This window comes from Colius striatus, chromosome 6 (assembly GCF_028858725.1).
Source record: "Colius striatus isolate bColStr4 chromosome 6, bColStr4.1.hap1, whole genome shotgun sequence".
NCBI lineage: Eukaryota > Metazoa > Chordata > Aves > Coliiformes > Coliidae > Colius > Colius striatus.
This window is the reverse complement of record NC_084764.1, coordinates 34,415,080-34,432,867: the sequence shown is the minus strand read 5'-3', so window position 1 is coordinate 34,432,867 and position 17,788 is coordinate 34,415,080. Positions and strand designations below refer to the sequence as shown.

The following is a 17,788-nucleotide window of genomic DNA, read 5'->3' as shown; positions in this document are numbered from 1 at the left end:
GAGGTGGCAGAGTGGGCCTACCTATGAGTAATTGTGAGAAAAAAGATGTTTTCACAGAAGGAGTGCTGCACAGAGATCTGTGCTTAAGAAGATTCACCAAGGGTGTAGTTTAGTACAGACAAAAGCAAGAAAAGGTTATAAAGGGCTTGATGCTGAGAATTGGGAATTTTAATTCAACTAGAAGATTCTTTCAGACTGAGCAATGAGGGTGCACCTGAATGCAATAGGATAGCGTTGAATACGAAGTTATCAGTTTGTAGCCTCAGCAGATGGGGAGGTAAAGAACATTCAGTGCACCCCAAAACAAAAGGGTTTTTTTCTGTGAGAGCATTCTCGGTTGGCAGAGGTCAGGTGTGGGCCACTTTGAACCACAGAGGCTTTGCCCCGGTGCTTCTGCCGTGCCATTTGTTTCCTTGGTTGAGTTTATTGTGTGATTTGTGCCCACCAAATGCACATTTTTAACTGTTTCTCCAACTTCTAGTTCTGATTGTATCTTCCAAAGTGCTTCCTGTCTCTCCAAGGTTAATATCTTGCAATTCAGAAGCATACTTCTATTCCATTGTTAGTTTTTCCATTAAAATATTGAATAGAACCAGACCCAGAGAAGACACTAAATGTCTGCAGGCTACTTTTTCCTTCTATTAGCAAATTGCTGACAGATATTCTGGTTTTATGTCTGCAGGGTTCCTTTTTCTTTGTGCAGGGGTTCTTCTTCTTCTTTGTTGCGTGAAACAGGAGTGACCATACACCAATATGATGTGCATCAGCTCCAATTTATTGTCACATAATCATCACTTATATACCTTTTTCAAATGCTGTCTACGTGCTACAATTCATGGCAAAAAGTTAATACTAAGCATCACACGCTATGCATAAGGCCTCAAAGTTTCACTTTTGTAACAACTTAAACTCCAACCTCATTGTGTAAAAGCACCATCCTTATTGTGCTTAAAACATCGGCCTTACTGTGTCTAAAATATCAGCCCATCTGTTCAGCCTTCAGTTAGTTTTCTCTCACACTATGGTTATGCTTACCTTACATTTAGTTAACTTTATATTATTGTTAATTACATATGTTACAATTTATAAGTCAAGTACAATCAATCATATAATGCTAAATTGAATGCTCTATTCAGTCTTCTAGCAATGCTTAGTTTAATGTCCTGTCCTATCTTCTTGCGTTGACCTTGTTTCTGTTACAATCTGCTGTTTTGGTTTTCCCCTTGCTCAAACTTGCTATCACATAGGCATTCCTTTCTGTCCTTTTTTGCTGTAGAAGGCAATTCAAAGACAAACTCCAGACTTTCTTCGTTTCTGACTGAGTCCATAACATTCATTATAGCCCAGGTCCCAACATATGTCCAACACTTGTGTGTTTTCTTTCTGCAATTTCTTCTACCCTGTATTTTCTCACTTTGCACATGGAAGTGGCACACAGGACAAGGTCATTCACATACATTTCACATCTTATTGTTTCACTGCCCTGGCAGGGCAGTTATTCTGTTAAAGAATGAAATTGAGATGTTCAGGTATAGCCTGTCCTGCACAAGTCTGCACTAACAGCTCTTGCTACCCCTTGGTAAAAGCGTGTGGCTTGTTCCTGTGTTCCTCTGGATATCCAGACAATCAGTCAGACTATTTTGCAATTCCCACTACCCTTTTTATTTGGCATAGCTATGTGTTTGTCCTTGTTGAGGTCCTTGGTCGTCCTCTACCAGTTCTCGAAGCTAACCATTACTGAGACCTTGGGGGTTGAGCCAGTTCTTAAGTACTGTAAAGTAAACTTTATTGGGACCTGCTGACATGAGTACATCCAGTTAAAATAGTGTGTAATGTATTCTTTTTCTGCTTCTAGCACAAGTTTTTACCCCAGTGCAGTTAACTGTGTTCATCTTGCAGTCTTTCTCTCTTGTCATGCAGTGGGCCAAGCCTTTTGTTTTCTCACCCTGTATTTCTGTTTCTCTTATGTTGGTAATTTGATTTACATCTTAACCTTTCTAATTATATCTTCCCTCAGGCTTATCTTGTGATTACTTCTTCATCCTTAGCATGGCATCCTTGTTTCTGTTTATGTATTTGTGGTGCTCAAGGCATCAGGAGGGAAGTAAGAAGTATCTGCACGTCTTGGAGTGGCTCAGAGCTGGTTCATGGGGAACAACAATTCTCCTTCTCTTCCAGTGAGGCCAGTAAATGGAGCTAGTGGGAGCCAAATTAAAAATAAACAGTGGGTAATGTGCTTGGGACTTTTTGTAGTGTGGAGGTGCAAATGCTAAGAGTTATCAGAGTTCAGAGGGGAGACTGGACAAACTTATAGAAGATGAATCCATAAAGCTCACTGAAATGCATAAAGCCACTATCTAATTCAGCAGGTTTCTAAGCTGAAGAACTTTGTGACTGGCACAGTTGTGCTAAGTGCAGTATTATAGACATTTTTTTCCAGTTTTCACCATTTTTAGGAGAGATCACATCACTTTATGGTGACTGTTGGAAATGGATATTAGGGTAGATGGACATTTGCATTAGGCAGTACAGTCATTCTTTTGTACAGCCTTGATTTGAGCATCTTCTGCTGTGTTTTGCAAAGACTTCCCTCAGTGGAACATCTGCTGTTGACTTTTATCTAATAGTCTCCTTTAGAAACACCTTAATCCTTTGAACACCTTTTTTTCTTCTTGGAATTCTTTTCCTGGGGAAGGACCTTGCCTATGAGAACTGTTCAATACATTTAGTCTTGTCTTTTTCTACAACCACCTACTACTCTAGGTGGTGCTGCTCTGGCAGGGGGGTTGCACTGGATGATCTTTTTAGGTCCCTTCCAACCCTTAACATTCTGTGATTCTCAATCTTCTCAAATGTAGACTAGCTGCCTGTGAGTAATATCTGCCCTCTGAAACAAAAAAGTCCCAATACCTTCCATGAAGTGTCTGTTTAGAGAGAAACATGCTAACACAAATGACCAAGCAGATAAGGCCCACAAAATACAGGATTTTTTTTTCCTTCTCTTCTAACATTTGTGGGGTTTAGTAGGTTTCTGTAATAATGTTCTCTTTCTTCCTGTGGCAGTTGTTCCTGAGCAAGCTGTATCTTTCTATATATAGTATTCTAGGCTTGCCAGTTGTCCCACTCGGGCTCTGTGCTGCTAATTAAGAAGCTTTAAAAAAAATGAAATTTGAAAGTTTCAGGGATAGAAGAGGGAAGGAATGAAAACTACTTTTAGCTTGAGAAAAAGACTAAACAAATGTCCAAAAGGGTAAACTGTAGTTGCAGCTGGGACCCTCTCCAGTGTGGATCCCTGCAGGAGTGGTGCTGGAGGCAGAGAAAACCATGGCTGGACATTCCTGTGTGTTTCTATTAATGGAAATATTTTCTTTCTTTAGTTATTTCCCCGAAAGTGCACCTGGCTGTATGTTATCAATAACACCCTAATGTCCTTGTCAGGTATGTATCAATAGAGGGAAAAATAATAAAATCATAAAGAGAAACTTTTAAAGTCAAAGTTCAGTACAATGTATTTTGATTGTACTGAAGTAGAAAACTCTGAATTGTTTCTTGTGTTTGTATAAGAAGCTTCGTTTCAAGAGTGTTTTAACAGGAAAGTCATTCAGAGATAAAACTGGATGCTTACAAGTAGTAGAGGCAGCTGACTGCAGTGTCCCACCATAGGGTTTTCTGGTTAAATTGCCAAGGCTGCAATTTGACTGAAAGTGCCTGGAGAATCCAAATATCTTCTTCTTTGTTCCCTGACCTAGGAGAGTCAGGATTGGGATGGCTTTCATGCATCAGGACAGAACAAGGAGAGCATTAACATAGGTACATTACATTGACAAAATACAGCTGTAGGGTTTAATCCCTCTCAGTGTATTGTAGACTGGCAGCAGCTTTGGTATGGAGCAGATTCAGAAAATAAATCCACCCTAAACCAAAACCAGTTTCAGTTTGAAGGAGAATGAGGTGGCTGTGAGATACTACTGATCTGTCAGATTGATTCTTGAAAAAAAGGGGGCTTTTTATCAGTTTTTCCGGCATGGGACATTCTAGATAGGACTCAGAGGGACTGTGACAAGCAGACTAATTGCAGGAGTGTGCCTTTAACATGCAGAGCTTTGTGTAACACCACTTCTGTTGACTTGTAAGTATGGAAAATACAGCTATAATTAATTGTTGTATAATTACAGCCTTCTAAAAATGTTTCTGTAAGTCTCCCTGCCATTTCAATGCCATTTCTTCTCTATATGCATTATTATTGTTGTCTTGTTTTATTTTTCTCTCTAACTGGACTTGAAATACCTGGCGTGTGTGGCCCATTTTTCTAGAAGGTAATTTTCTGTACCTACCTTTTTTTGAACATGTTCTCTGCTGGAGATGTGGGCATGATGTCAACTCTGTGTTTCTCTCTTACAGGGAAAACATTCCAGCTGTACTCTCATAATTTAATAGCTTTGTTTGAACAAGCAAAAAAAACAGGATTAGCTGCTCATATTCAAACCCATAGGTTTCCTGACAAAATCTTACCAAGGTACAAATCTTTCCTTTCTAGACAACTATTAACAAGTGACGATTCCTCTAAATACTGCTTGTGCTGTTGACCTGGCAGCATGAAGGGCATTTGACATCTCTTGCTGATGTGTTTTTTCACAACTGTTATTGCAGGAAGTTTGCCTTAACAACAAAGATCCCTGATACAAAAGGATGCCACAAATGCTGTATAGGTGAGTAGCTCTTCAGTTCAGCCATTCTTTTTCCTGGCCTTTGTCATTGGAAGCTTTAAACTCATTGCTTTTTAATAAACTTCTAGTTAGTTCACTGTTCAGAAAACAATAAGACTGCATTAATGCTCTGCCTAACTGGTGCCTAGCTTTCCTTTTCAGTAATGCAGGGGTCTTTATGCTGTTCAGTAGAAATGCATCTTTCACGTCAGCTCTTAACCTAGAAATGTTGCTGTCTGGGGTGAGGTCCAAAGAGGAGCCCTGGCGAATGCCAGTAGCATGTAGCTGATGGGTGTTGGAGGCTTTCTTTGAGAGCTGTGAAAGCTCTAGAGGACTAAGTGAATGTGTGGGGTCAGCAGTGTCAGGCTGGCACCCGAGCCAGGCAGTCCCTTACACCCTCAGCCTGCCTGACCGTGTAACACTTCTTACAGAATCCCAGACTCATTGTACATACACAAATACTCTTTCTGCTTTGTCCGTTTGGCTCAAATTTTGACCTAAATCCAACTTTTAGTGGTGCTAACTTGAATGTTTTCACAAAGACAAGGCTGGACATGAATATAATTGAGGAGTGAAGCCATGCTCAAGTTCTAAGTGCACACAAAAGAGTTAAAGCTTCTGAAGTTACAGATTTGTCTGTGGCTTCTCTGACTTTCAGAAAGGCTTGGGGTTTCTACAGAGTACCTTTTGAAAACTGGCCTTAGTACTGTGTGAAATTGTACCTTTCTGCTCATAAAATATTTAAGCAGACTATAAAGTACCTGGTTGTAGGTTTGACTATCCTGTTTAGCTCAAGTGAAGTGTCTACAGCAGGCATATTTACAGATGATTCCTGAAGTCAGGCTGATCTTGTGTCCAACTGAGCTGAAAAAAACCAAACCCCAAGCCCTTCATCATATCACTGCATCAGCTGTCAAAGCTCACCAGAAGTTATGGGCCATCTTCACTGCTGGGGAATATTTTATTTAAATCACAACTTGACCTTGGGTCTTTCACTGCCTCTCCCACACAGCCCCAGGAGGAAGGTGTTGCAGCTTTTCTGGCCATTCAGCATTTGGGCTCTATACTGGGACTCAAAGAACATGCTAGTTATTAATTACAGACATAATTGAATTTGCCTGGAATGCAGCACAAAATTAATCACTATAGTTATTGGAATAGCAAGCCAGAAGGCAATTAGCAATGTGAAACTGATGCTGTTTCTTAAATTATTTGTAAAAATAGCTGCAGGGTTGGGTTTTTTTTCAAGTATGCACTGAAGTTCCTTGACTCAAAAAGGTTTTTCTGTTTCTTTGTTTGTGTTGTACAGTACGAAATCCATACACAGGACACAAATACCTGTGTGGTGCATTGCAGTCTGGAATTGTTCTACTACAGTGGTATGAGCCAATGCAGAAATTCATGTTGATAAAGGTGAGTATTTTGCTTTAGTTTAGAACTTTTAATCATTACATGGTTGATGAAGTAACCTTTCCAGAATTTGCAATGGAAAGTTACATCCCAGTCCAGTCCCATTTGTGGGCTCTGAGCACTTGAAAATCTGGCTTGACACATTTTGACTAAGAAAATCTTGTGACTGAAGTCAGTCAGTTGGATCAAGCCCAGTACTAGCAATAACAGGCTGGCAGATACCCCTGCACAACGTAATGTTGCTCCACAGCTCATGCTGCCTTAAAAAAGCACTCTTACTAGCAGTGAAAAATGCTGCTATGTCTTTTATGCTTTGTGCCTGCTCTTTTAGGCTTCTTATTTCAAGGTTAAAAATAGACTTTACAAATGCCTCCTGATTGTGTTTTGCAGCACTTTGATTTTCCTTTGCCGAGCCCTTTGAATGTGTTTGAGATGCTGGTGATACCAGAGCAGGAGTACCCCATGGTCTGCGTAGCTATCAGTAAGGGATCTGAACCAAACCAGGTGGTTCACTTTGAGACAATCAACTTGAACTCTGCTTCTTCATGGTTTACAGAAATTGGTGCAGGTAAGAGTGATGGTCCATCTTGGAGCCATTTTATGGGCTGGTGACTGTTGGATACCCCTTCCTCAGAAGCCCTTGGAAACCCTTTAGGCTAAGCAAGTGTTGCAGCTGCTCAACCTAAAGCATATAGAAGCTGCTCCTGGGTTCTTCTTGTGATCACCTGCCAACTTCAGTGTAAACTATCTCTCTTAAAGAAAGACTTGAGTTTTAGACACATGTTTTATTTGATACATTTCCCTAAGTGGTAATGCAGACCCTGCTGATTGGGTTCTCATTTGTGGTTGCATACTTTTTCCTGGGATCAGTCTTACTCCTCTTTCCCCTTCTTTCCTGTGTAAAGATTCACATAAATGCATTCTTGTCTGTCCTCCAGCCCTTAGGGGAGGCTTGTCATCTTCATCTGGCTATTAATAAGTAGAAGATTTTGGTTTATCTTCAAAAGCTAGTTGATATCTTGCAGATGCTTTGCTCTGCTGGCTTTGTTGGATATAGTTTTATACATTTAAGTGCTGCTTTTTAGCATCTGTACCAAGAATGTCATTTATATAAAGTCTTAAATCTAGTTTAATATCAGCACAATCATCTTTCCAGATGTGGATTTATGAGGAAAAGAGCAGTTTTTTAAGAGCAAAGATTCCCTCGATGATTCCTTTTATTCATTATTGGGGATGCTTTTGTTCATTATTGGGGGTTGGACTAGATGATCTCTAAAGGTCCCTTCCAACCCCTACCATTCTATGATTCTATGATTATTGTGCCCCTTCAGAAAGAAGCTGACTTGCTGTGCTGAACTGTAACATAAAATGTAGTTTATGCCAATAAACAGTAGTGCTTTCACATTAAATACTTGCTTTGAACTCACAGGTTTGTCCTTTAGGCCCTGCACCCCTCCTCTAACATTCTGGGATTTTATAGCCTTAAACAATTTTAAAAGAGTCACAAATATTGTAGATTTCAAAAGACTCTTAGTGTAGTGAAAAAGGCCGTAGCACTTGGTGGGAAGCTGAGGGGAGGCTGAGATCAATCTTATGATGTGATATAAAATAATGTGTTCTCTTTTTGACAAGGCAATCAGCAGTTAGATGCCATTCATGTGACACAGCTGGAAAGAGACACTGTTCTCGTCTGCCTGGACAGTAAGTAACACATCTCTGTTGGGCAACTTACTGCAAAACTTGTTTTGTCACAGTTACTGATTTTAACTCTAGCCCAAGTTAATTTTTCTCCCTTCACTTTTACTTTGTGTTGGAATATTTCCCCAAAGACACAGTTCAAAGACTCTTGTGATTCCACTTTCCCTCTTCAAGTGTGTATCATTCATGTTTATTTTCAAAATGAAATGTAAGGCAGCATTGCAGGTCAGAATTCAAATATATGCCAGTCAGAAATGTTCAGAATTTACTTGGAAAAAGCTGACATTTGCCAGTTGCATGTGCTAGCAGCACCAATAGCTAACACTCCATCACAGGCATTCTTCAGAGGTTAACACCTTAGTGAGAACCTTGCAATGACTTAGTATGCCTGAATTTCCAGCCTTTATGTTGTATTCACATCTCTGTAGTGTTTGCTGTTTGCAGGAAGGCTGTCAGTAGAGTCTAAAAACATACAAAGTGTCTTAAGACGATTTTCAGTGTTTATTTGGGGAGAAGGATGCCCTCGGATTCATTTCAGGCAAATACTGGAGATGTCGAGCTTGTGTGTTTCTTTGTGCCTAAAAGATGAAGTTAGTTTTTCATACTTCAAACTGTCAGAAAACCTTTTAAGCAGTGGGATTTAAGATTTGTTTTTCTCTTTTTCTTGAGAATTTGTGAAAATTGTGAATTTACAAGGGAAACTGAAGTCAAGCAAGAAATTGGCCTCCGAGCTGAGCTTTGATTTCTGCATTGAGTCAGTGGGTAAGTGATTTGCTTCTCTATTGTCTCTCGAGGACTTCAGAACTTAGAGGGATGAGTGATGAGGGATTTTGAATAATCTAGACTAGTCTAGTGCACCCAGTGGGGCCAGAACACTAAAAATTGCATGTGTCAGGATACTGTGAACTGTCTTTGTCTCCTGACATGCTGAGGAAAGCAAGGCAGACAAGCCACACAGTGTGTCCAAGCTGTGTGTGTTTCCATCTGGTGTCATTTCTGTTTGATAAGTAACGTGTATCATGATTTGTCTGGAAAGAAAAAAAAAGAAAAAAAAAGAGGCTGATTAGTCTTTGTTCATTTCCACAGCTCTGAGAAAACCCCTGGGGAGGACAAAATGGTTTAGTATCACAGAAACTTGTGTTAGTCTTCTAAAAGCTAAGATTTAGTTGAAGTGATAGCACGTCAGTTTTTTTAATGGTCTGGGTGACAGTACTCGAATCCAATTCTTAGAGGACAGGCTGCTGTCTTTAGACTACCAGAGGAAGGCAGCCTGGCTTCTAAAACTTGAACTGTAATTGTCAAGTGAGTATTTCCACTCTAATAAGCTCTCAGCAGTATCTATTAATTCTGTATCTCAGAAACTGAAGTTGTTTCTGGAATCAAAGTCAGTGAAGACACAACTTGCTTTTGTTGGCTCTTCTGTACAGTTTGCATTTGAGGTTCTTGACCTTTAAAGGATTCTTGACACGGGTATTTTGTGTTTTATCAGCAGTTGATGAAGCACTGCACATTCTTTTATACAGCATCTCTATTTAGATATGTCAGACCCATCCTAAAGGAAGATATTTTTAATCAAGCCTGTGATTCTCCCCTGAATTCTGACATGCTCTAATGAATTCCTGTACTTGTGTCACTCAGTGTCCTGCTGACATGTGCATCACTCAACCACAGCCTTTTCCTTGAACCCTGAAGGAATTCGTAGACAGAAGCATTTAGCCCCAAGTCTTGCACTTACCAGCTGACATTGAATAATGTGAGCAGTAATTTGCACTCCAAGTGATCTCTTGGGAATTCAGGGTATTAAACAACTCTCTGTTCTCTGATTGCAGGGTGGAGTGGGGAGTAGCAGGTGAAGATTAGTAGAAGGCTGTTGTGACAAACGTTGCTCTCAGCATTCTGCTGAATGCCTTTGTTCTCTGTATTTAGGACATGGCTAATACTGAGCAGATACAAAATGAGACTCAAAGGAATAGTAAAGGAAAACAAGTAGTGTTTAAGAAAATACAACAGGATGTAAAATATGTTTCTGTAACACTGCTTGAACACCAGGCTCTTCTTCCATTATGTTCAGCAGGCTGGCAATGAAACCATTCAGAGCTGGTAGCTGCTGTGTTTTCTTCTTGGCCCTGAATGGAAGGCTCCTCCCATTTTTCACACTCACACATATTTTGAAGTAAATATAACAACTCCAACGATCTGTAATTTCCAGCAGCCCATGGTGTTTTGGTTGGCAAAATGTTTATATGCTTCCTGGTGTTTGCTCCAGAGTCATTACAAAAACAAAGATCCAGAGAACAGAAGAGAAAGGGAGAAAAGGAAAAAGATGCCTACCTTGTCCTTGCAATCAGGGAATGGCTGAGTGATATGGATTGAACTGCACTTTAAAAAGTAATGTGCATCTCACATCCAAGTAGTCATTTCAGTCTAGTTTCTCTACAGTGATTTTGGAGTTTGGTTCTTCTCTCAGGAGTCCAAGTCTCACCACACAACTTTCTCCACACCACTGGTGAGAAACCCAGGTTTCTCCGGTTCAGATAAGCCGCCCTGGGGTCTGATTTTGTGTTTCTCCTTTGCAGTGTGCCTTCAAGACAGTGTGCTGGCCTTCTGGAAACATGGCATGCAGGGCAAAAGCTTTAAGTCAGATGAAGTAAGTAATCTCCCAGTCTCTCCAGGCTGAATTTCTTCTTCCTCATTATTTACCACTTGATCCTTTGGCCCCTCTAGCTGCTCTGCTAGTGGCTGTTAGCCAGCTCTGTCTCCATCAGAGATTCCTGAACTGGTTCTGCACAGAGCCAGTACAGATCTGGTGTAAGCAGCATTTGGGTTTCTTGGATCAAAACCTCAAGTTGGAAACATCCCACTTTTTATTTAAAAAAAAAATGAGACGACACCCTTTTTGTGTCCTTTTCTCCAAAAGAACACTGTCCCTTCTGATGGCATCCTCTGTGAAAATGCTGGGAAAGCCAGTCAGCCTCTGCTGACAAAACTTGCTCAACAGACTCCATCCATGTCACTAAGTCGTTTAGACTGCTAACAGTCTACAATACAGAAATTATTCACAATGTTTTTAATTTCATAACATTCCACTGGGGTTTTTTTGCATGTCATCAATTAATCTGATTGAGTCCTGTCATTTGGATTGGAATTTTTGAAGAGGCTGATGGTTTTGGGTTTTCTTTCCTTCCAGCTCAGACCAATACATTTAATTTTGCCACTGAAATGGACCTAAATGTCTCTATTTTTCTACAGGTCACCCAAGAGATATCAGATGAAACCAGGGTTTTCCGCTTGCTGGGCTCAGACAGGTAATCACCTTGAAGAAACAGAAACCTTTTCTTTAAACCAGCTTTCCAGCTTCCAGATGGAACTGGCTTCCAGCCCACCACAGATCTATCTGCAGGCAGTCCTGGAGGAGGCACTAACCCTGTCTCTGCCTGCAATAGCCAAAAATTTAAGTAGTGATTACATCTGCACCCAGAATTACTACTAAGAGCCCCTGGGACCCCAGTTTCCACTGCAGAGGTAGAAGTGTGGACACAAACACAAGCACATAGAGGTACAGAGTGAGATGAGTGACAGGGAGAGATGAGAGATGCCCTTGTCTTGTGGTAAGCAGGATGCCCAGTGCACTTTGGGAAAAGCCTGCATCTGGTTTGGATTTTCCTGGTGAACTGGTGAATTATCTTGGCAGTTTGTTACTTAAAAACAGTCTTTGCTGCTCTGGACCTTGAGGTCTGGAAACGGCAAAACAAACTCAATCGCACAGAGATCCTAATGCACAGTGGGCTAAATTCACGCATTACCTGTAACATCCAAGTGATTCCTTTTGAGTACAGAGGCTGTGAAGAGCTGCAGCTGCCTCTAGGTTTGAAACCTTAGCAGAAGCTGCCTAGTCTCCAGATTTGGACATGTGTACTTGAGGTTTCTCAAATAGCCAGGGTACTGAATGCAACAGTAGAGAGTCAAGAAATCAGTCCTAATCCCTGATCTGCTCCCTTGTTTGGCCTTTGAGAAGCCTGTCTCTGACTTGCTTCCTGTAAGTACGTGGATCCCCAGTCCAAGAGCACACCAGCTCTTCTGGAGAGGAGAGGCAGCCTACACAAGAAACAGCCCAAGGCTTTGCTTTGCACCTGAGTCACCGGGGATGCACTGTGCCCCATCACTTGCCACTGCTGACTCTGAGATCTCAGAAATACAAACACAGAGCAACCTCTGACAATGCCCCTTCAGTCTGTTATCCCCCTGTGCAGACAGGCAGTGGTCATTGCCTTCCCTGTCACCCCCAGCAAAGCAGGGGACGGTTTATTACTAGAATGAGCTTTCACTAAGGTCTGCTGAGGTACCCAAGCCACGTGTGTCAGCGTAGGCATGTCTGTGCCACCTTCAGTGGCTTTTCTGTACTGGAACTGATACCTTCATATTTCTGTTGAACTGGTGAACACAAGACTATCCAAAACACACAGAGGAGTGGGAAGCAGCCTCTCATCTGGTTCTGCTTGCACTTACATAGCAGACAATGAATAACAACTTGGTGCAAAGAGTGTTTTGAGGTTGGAGGTAAAGGTGAAGACCTTGTACTGTGTGCAGTTGTGCAGAAAAAGCCATTTTCTTCCATTCTGATCTCACTGAACTGCCCAATCCTTTGTTTTGTATTTTTCCATCTCAGTACTGATGGAGCAGGAGTCTTTTCTACTGTTCAAGTGAGTGAGATGCAGCAGCACCTTTTTGGCTTGGATCACTTTAGAAATATCCAGTTATGGAAGTGAAGATCAGGGGCACAGGCTATTAAGAGTGAGACTGATTTGAAAACTTTGAGAAATGTGCCATGGGAGGGGAGTGTGTGCAATGCTAACTCTGAGACAGGCTCCCTTTGAAGAATCTCAGAGGTCAAGCGGCACATTTGGCTTATTTGAAAACAAAATGCAGAGAGAAATGACAGGATATTGTCCTAGGAGGGGGTGCAGAGAAAGTCAGGAGCTAAGCATTTGGAAGGAAAAGGGGAAGTCAAAGGCCCAGTCGTATCAGCTGCTGAGATATCGTCAAGGGTCAGCATGGGACAGAGGTGTGGGAGACGGTGGTCAGCGTTCCAAGACAGGGAGAGACATGTTTTCCAGAGAAGCCTACAGAAACATGATCCATCAGGACAAAGGCTGAGATGGGGTTGAGTGTTGCTTATGAACCCATCAGCTGATAAATATTTAGAAGTGAGGAGAACTTCATGGGTTAGTGGCTGATACTTATCAGGAGATGCAGGAGGTGTCAACAGATTGGGGCTGCAGATGATGGGAGAGTCATGTCTCCTGACAGCACTGTGGCTCAGAGATAACTTCTCAATAGAAGCAGAAGACATGGCTTATTTCAAGGTGGAGGCTATCAGTTTGGAAGAGTTTCAGAACACATCACACTTGCCTGTGGTTGAGAAGAGCAGACTCTGGTTCAAGAAGCTGCTTCTAGTTCTCTGTTCCTTGTTTGTATCTGAAGTGATGCTGGGAAATGAGACTGATTTGAAGAACAAAATACCTCAGATCTTTAGGAGAACCTGTATCCCTCCAGTCTGTAGAACCCTGGGACCAACGAGGTTGTTCCTCCTCGGTAGCTATCCCATGAGCTTTGTGTTTTGTCACTAACCCTGTTGGCTTCTGTTTGTGTTTGGTTGCAGAGTGGTAGTGTTAGAAAGCAGGCCAACCGAGAATCCAACTGCACACAGCAATCTCTACATCTTGGCTGGACATGAAAATAGTTACTAAGCAACAGTGACCCAACGCAAATAAACAGCCTGAACTTGCCACACCAGGAAAAAAGAAGCATTAGGAAAACTCAGCAGGAGCGGGACTGTGACTTGTGTTTCTTTTCTCGACGCCTAAATGATGTTGGTTTAGGGTGGAAATCAGTACATTTTTGCAGCTGGGAACAGCTGATCTGTCTCTTGCCACTGTGTGGTTGGTTATATCAAGTTTGCTTAATAAAAGCTGAGATAAATAGACCTTTACTCATGAGTTATAGGGAAACACAGCCTTTAAGAAAACGTTATGCAGTAAAGGTGCCATAAACTGTTAAATATTTTACTTCCCTTGGTTTTCCCTTGTATTCTGTAGATACAGGTCTAGTGCTGGCTGTTTCCCTGTTTTATACTGAGTCTTATTCTTAAGAAAAAAGGTGTGTGTAGGAAGTGAAAGTACCTGCAAAGCTTTTTGGTTTTAAATCAGCCATTCAGTATGGCTTTGTATAATAGACTATTTAATCCTTATTTATTAATCTGCTGCTAGAATGGTGTAATGTATCTAACTTTAGCAAAGAAAGGTTGCAGAGCAGCTTACAAGTTTTGGTTTTTTTACAACTGTATAAAGGTTTGGTTATTCTTTTTCTGTTGTAGGGCTGTAGTGCATTACTGAGGGGTATGTCACAACGTTGGTCCACCTTGTAAAAATGCAATTTTGTACAACAAAGTATTTTGTATTGATTTTCTGCCTGCAGAATTGCCATTAAAAAAAAAAAAGGGATTTTGTTATTTACTAGACGTAGGGTGTGTGTACACAAGGTAGGATATTGGTATCAGACATGTTGCTACCGGGTGGGTGTGTACAATATACGTGTGTGTGTGTGTGCATGTGTGTTCAGTTGACCAGCAGTGTGTATTTTTTATATATATATATTTATATATATATATAAATGTACAAAAATAGCTATGCTTTATTTTCATAAATGAGGGGTAAGCCTCGTGACGTGACGTGGCGACCGTACCCAGCCCTCGTCCATAACGAATGGAAGCACCACGTACCGAGCTCCCGTGACGTGTAGTTTATTTGTACTACGCCAGAGGGGAGCCTCTAGCGAGGCCTGAGCTCACCAGCTCCCTTGTTGTACAGCCTTCCAGCTGCTGTCAGGCAGACGCTCGCTTGGGAGTGAATGGTTGTTTCCCCAGCTGTGCAGTATGAATAAATATGATAAGAACCAGTGTTCTATACTCGAGCTTTCAATCCCTTTGTCCCTTTCCCTGTTTTTTTTTACCTGCGTTTTTCTCTCTCTCACTGTCTTTCTCCTTTAAAGAGTCACATCAGTTCCTTTTGTCTTCCTCATTAATTACAATTCTTGAGGTACCATTAAATATAAATGTAGACTGACTACAGGAGAGCATCTGGTTTTACTACCTCACGTTAACCTGCTAGCTTTGATGTAAGTAAACACAGTCCATAGGCAGAGACAGTAGCGGTTCATGAACACTGCAGTTGAGGGGGGATTAGATTAAATCCCGCAGCGTGCTGCTGCCCGTTCCTTCTCTGTGCTCTGCTCTCCTAGCAAAGACAGACAAGAGGCTTCACACATCATTCTTCTAAAGTAGTCAAGGTAAGTGTGTTGTAGTGGCTTAGCCTGTCTGAGGGCTCCGCTGCCAGAGCAGAGCCAGAGCGGTTTGATCTTTAACTCACGACCTGAGGAATGGGGCACCGGGTTGTCTGCTTGGGCACCAGCCTATGTGATCCATAATTTAACATCCACGGAATGAACTCGGCACACGTGATCACTCAGTAATGCCTTTGTGTTCCTCGGTCCAGCTGGAGTTCTGTGTTGTTCTGAAGGTCTGGAAGGCAAAAACAGACCTGCGTGCAATTTAGCATTTTATCCACTTAGCATTGTCATTCAAAACTAATTCTTGTTATTGACTTGATATTTAAATCAAGTCAAGCTTTTCAGTTCTGAAACTGTGTCAAGGTTTAGAAAATAGTAACTGTACAGGTAAAACTTTAAAATCAGTCCACAAACAAAAGCATCAGAGTGTTTTAAGCGGTCAGCTGTCATTGGATCCGCAGTACTAAAAGCAGGACGTGTTTTAAAGAAACTGAGTTAGTACTGAATTTACTTCTCTGTAGGTGTCAGTGATTGGTGATTAACCCTCAAAAGATGTAACTTCTAGTCTACAAAGTCTTTAAGGTGAAGCACCAGGTGTAGATGTTGTAGAGCAAATGCTTTCACTCCACTTACCTCATTCACTGCAGACCTAATCCTTGGCATCGTCTTTTGAAAACACTTAAAGTAAGATCTCTAAAGGACTAGAGCAATCTGTAAATAAAATCTGGATATTTATGGGGAGTAACTGGAGTAAACAACTTAGGTCATGACACTGTCATGCAAAAGTAATGAACTGAAAGTATTTTCCTTTGAATGACATGAATGACTGGTGATTTGCTGAATCGTAAAAAACGGAATCTAGGAGGGTCCTCATTGAATCAAGCCTCCTGTTGTAGCTCTTCAAGCGTTTCTAATGGCATATTCCAAAATGCTTTGGCTGGTCTGGTTTTATAGGCAGTGGCATGTTTGGCATGATCTGTTTCCTGGTGTTGCAGCCTCACTCGTTCCTCTCAGCAGAGTACAGCACAGCAGATCTGCACGTTGGGTGGCTGAACCGGCCGCTCTCGCTGTCTCTGACTAGTACCATTTGTAGACTCTTTAGGTTATTCTGGGATCTTTGTATGGTTTTGTGACATTTCAGCTGGGGTTGAGAAAGCCTAGTGTGTGGTTTTGGAGTTTATAAAGCAAAACCTCGCTCATTCCCTCAGTACTCTTTTGACAGCTGTCCAGATACTAGTTATCTGATGCAAAACGTTCACACATTCAGCTTGAAAGCCGTAAAACAGGCTTTTTGAAGTACAAAGAGTATTTAAGAGCAGCCTGTTGATTAGTCTCTGGATTTCCTGACGAAACTCATTGCAGCTGAAAAATACAACTGTAATTGTGGTGACATCTCTAAAGATGAAAGGTACAGCACATCAGTGAGCCACTCTGTCTCCGAATGGAAAGGACAAGACTGGGAGACTTTCTGAAATGTACTTTTTACCTTGTTTAGTCATTAGATTGTAACTGAGAATCTAACTGCACTCCTTCCAGTTTGTGTAACTAGGCTTTGTTAGACCTAAATGTCTGTTGCAATTCATTTCAGTCTATGCCAAATAAACTATGCTTTATTTGATACCGAGATGTGTGGTGGACTTGCTGGGAACAACACACTGGGGTTTATTGCAGTCAGTGGGAAGGGCCTGATCCAGGCCTCACCAAGTGTGGCCTCAATCCTACAGCCTGCCTGGGAGCCACACGGCACATCCCACATACAGTGGATCAGCTGGAGGAAAGGGAAGGATGGGGGATAGCACAGAAATTTGGACAGCTGTGGCAAACTTCCCAGCCATGTGCCACCAGAGCTCTGCTTCAGCACAGGGCTGCAGCCAGTAGCCTGGAGTCACTGTGCCTGTGAGTTGTCTGGCTTGAAAACCAGAGGCTGATTTCCTCCTGCCCAGTTCATCCAGCAAACAGCAAGGTAGGTGGCTGTTGGGTTCCAAAGGAGGGTTGGTTAAGAGTAAGAAACATGAATATGAGCATTTGATGCTCCAGCCTGGACGTAGCTCAATCTCAGCAGGATCTAGAGAAGTTTATACAAGCTTTGCCCTTGCATCATGGCCATCTCCTTACTTTGATTCACCCTTCAGTCCATCTGTACACAGGGATGTGCTGAGATAGAGCGAAAAGGAGGGTTGTGAATGTGCCTTTGGACAACACAACTGTTAGTTACTGGTAAATAAATAAATAGAGGTAAATATTCCTCTTCTGCAGGACATTGTTCCCACTATGAATCTCAGCATCAGACTGTATATGTTATGTGGAAAGGCGGTTTGGATTGTGGACTGACCTGCCATTTGACTTCTCCTTTGAGGAGCTTCCTTAGTGGCATAGTCCATGGACTTCTGAGGTGGCTCTGCAGGGCTTGGGGACAGCTGCGTCAGAAGCCTTCCTGAGTAAAAGCGACCCACGCAGAATAGCCGAGCGGGGGAGAGGGCTGAAGACAAAACGGCGACGGGGGCGGCGAGGCGCAGGTGAGGACCGGAGTGGGCGGCTGAGCCCCGCAAGGGGTGCGTGCGGCCCCGGCAGGGAACACCCTCCCTCCCTGGGGACCGCCTCTGCCGCTCTCCGGCTCCACCGCGGCGGTT

General features: G+C 42.1%; 1 protein-coding gene across 5 annotated transcripts in view; it reads left to right on the top strand.

The window, feature by feature from the left end:
• The window catches only part of MAP4K5 (mitogen-activated protein kinase kinase kinase kinase 5), a 71,813-nt gene extending 55,037 nt beyond the window's left edge, over nt 1–16,776 (top strand). For all 5 annotated transcript variants that reach the window (XM_061998563.1, XM_061998564.1, XM_061998562.1 and 2 more), the window contains 10 exons: nt 3,378–3,438; nt 4,402–4,516; nt 4,651–4,709; nt 6,016–6,119; nt 6,507–6,684; nt 7,749–7,817; nt 8,484–8,576; nt 10,391–10,461; nt 11,064–11,119; nt 13,474–16,776. In XM_061998563.1, the coding sequence (XP_061854547.1) occupies nt 3,378–3,438; nt 4,402–4,516; nt 4,651–4,709; nt 6,016–6,119; nt 6,507–6,684; nt 7,749–7,817; nt 8,484–8,576; nt 10,391–10,461; nt 11,064–11,119; nt 13,474–13,561 (894 nt within the window). In that variant the 3' untranslated portion in view covers nt 13,562–16,776. The remainder of the gene's footprint in view (nt 1–3,377; nt 3,439–4,401; nt 4,517–4,650; nt 4,710–6,015; nt 6,120–6,506; nt 6,685–7,748; nt 7,818–8,483; nt 8,577–10,390; nt 10,462–11,063; nt 11,120–13,473) is intronic.
• The last annotated feature ends 1,012 nt before the right edge of the window (nt 16,777–17,788 follow it).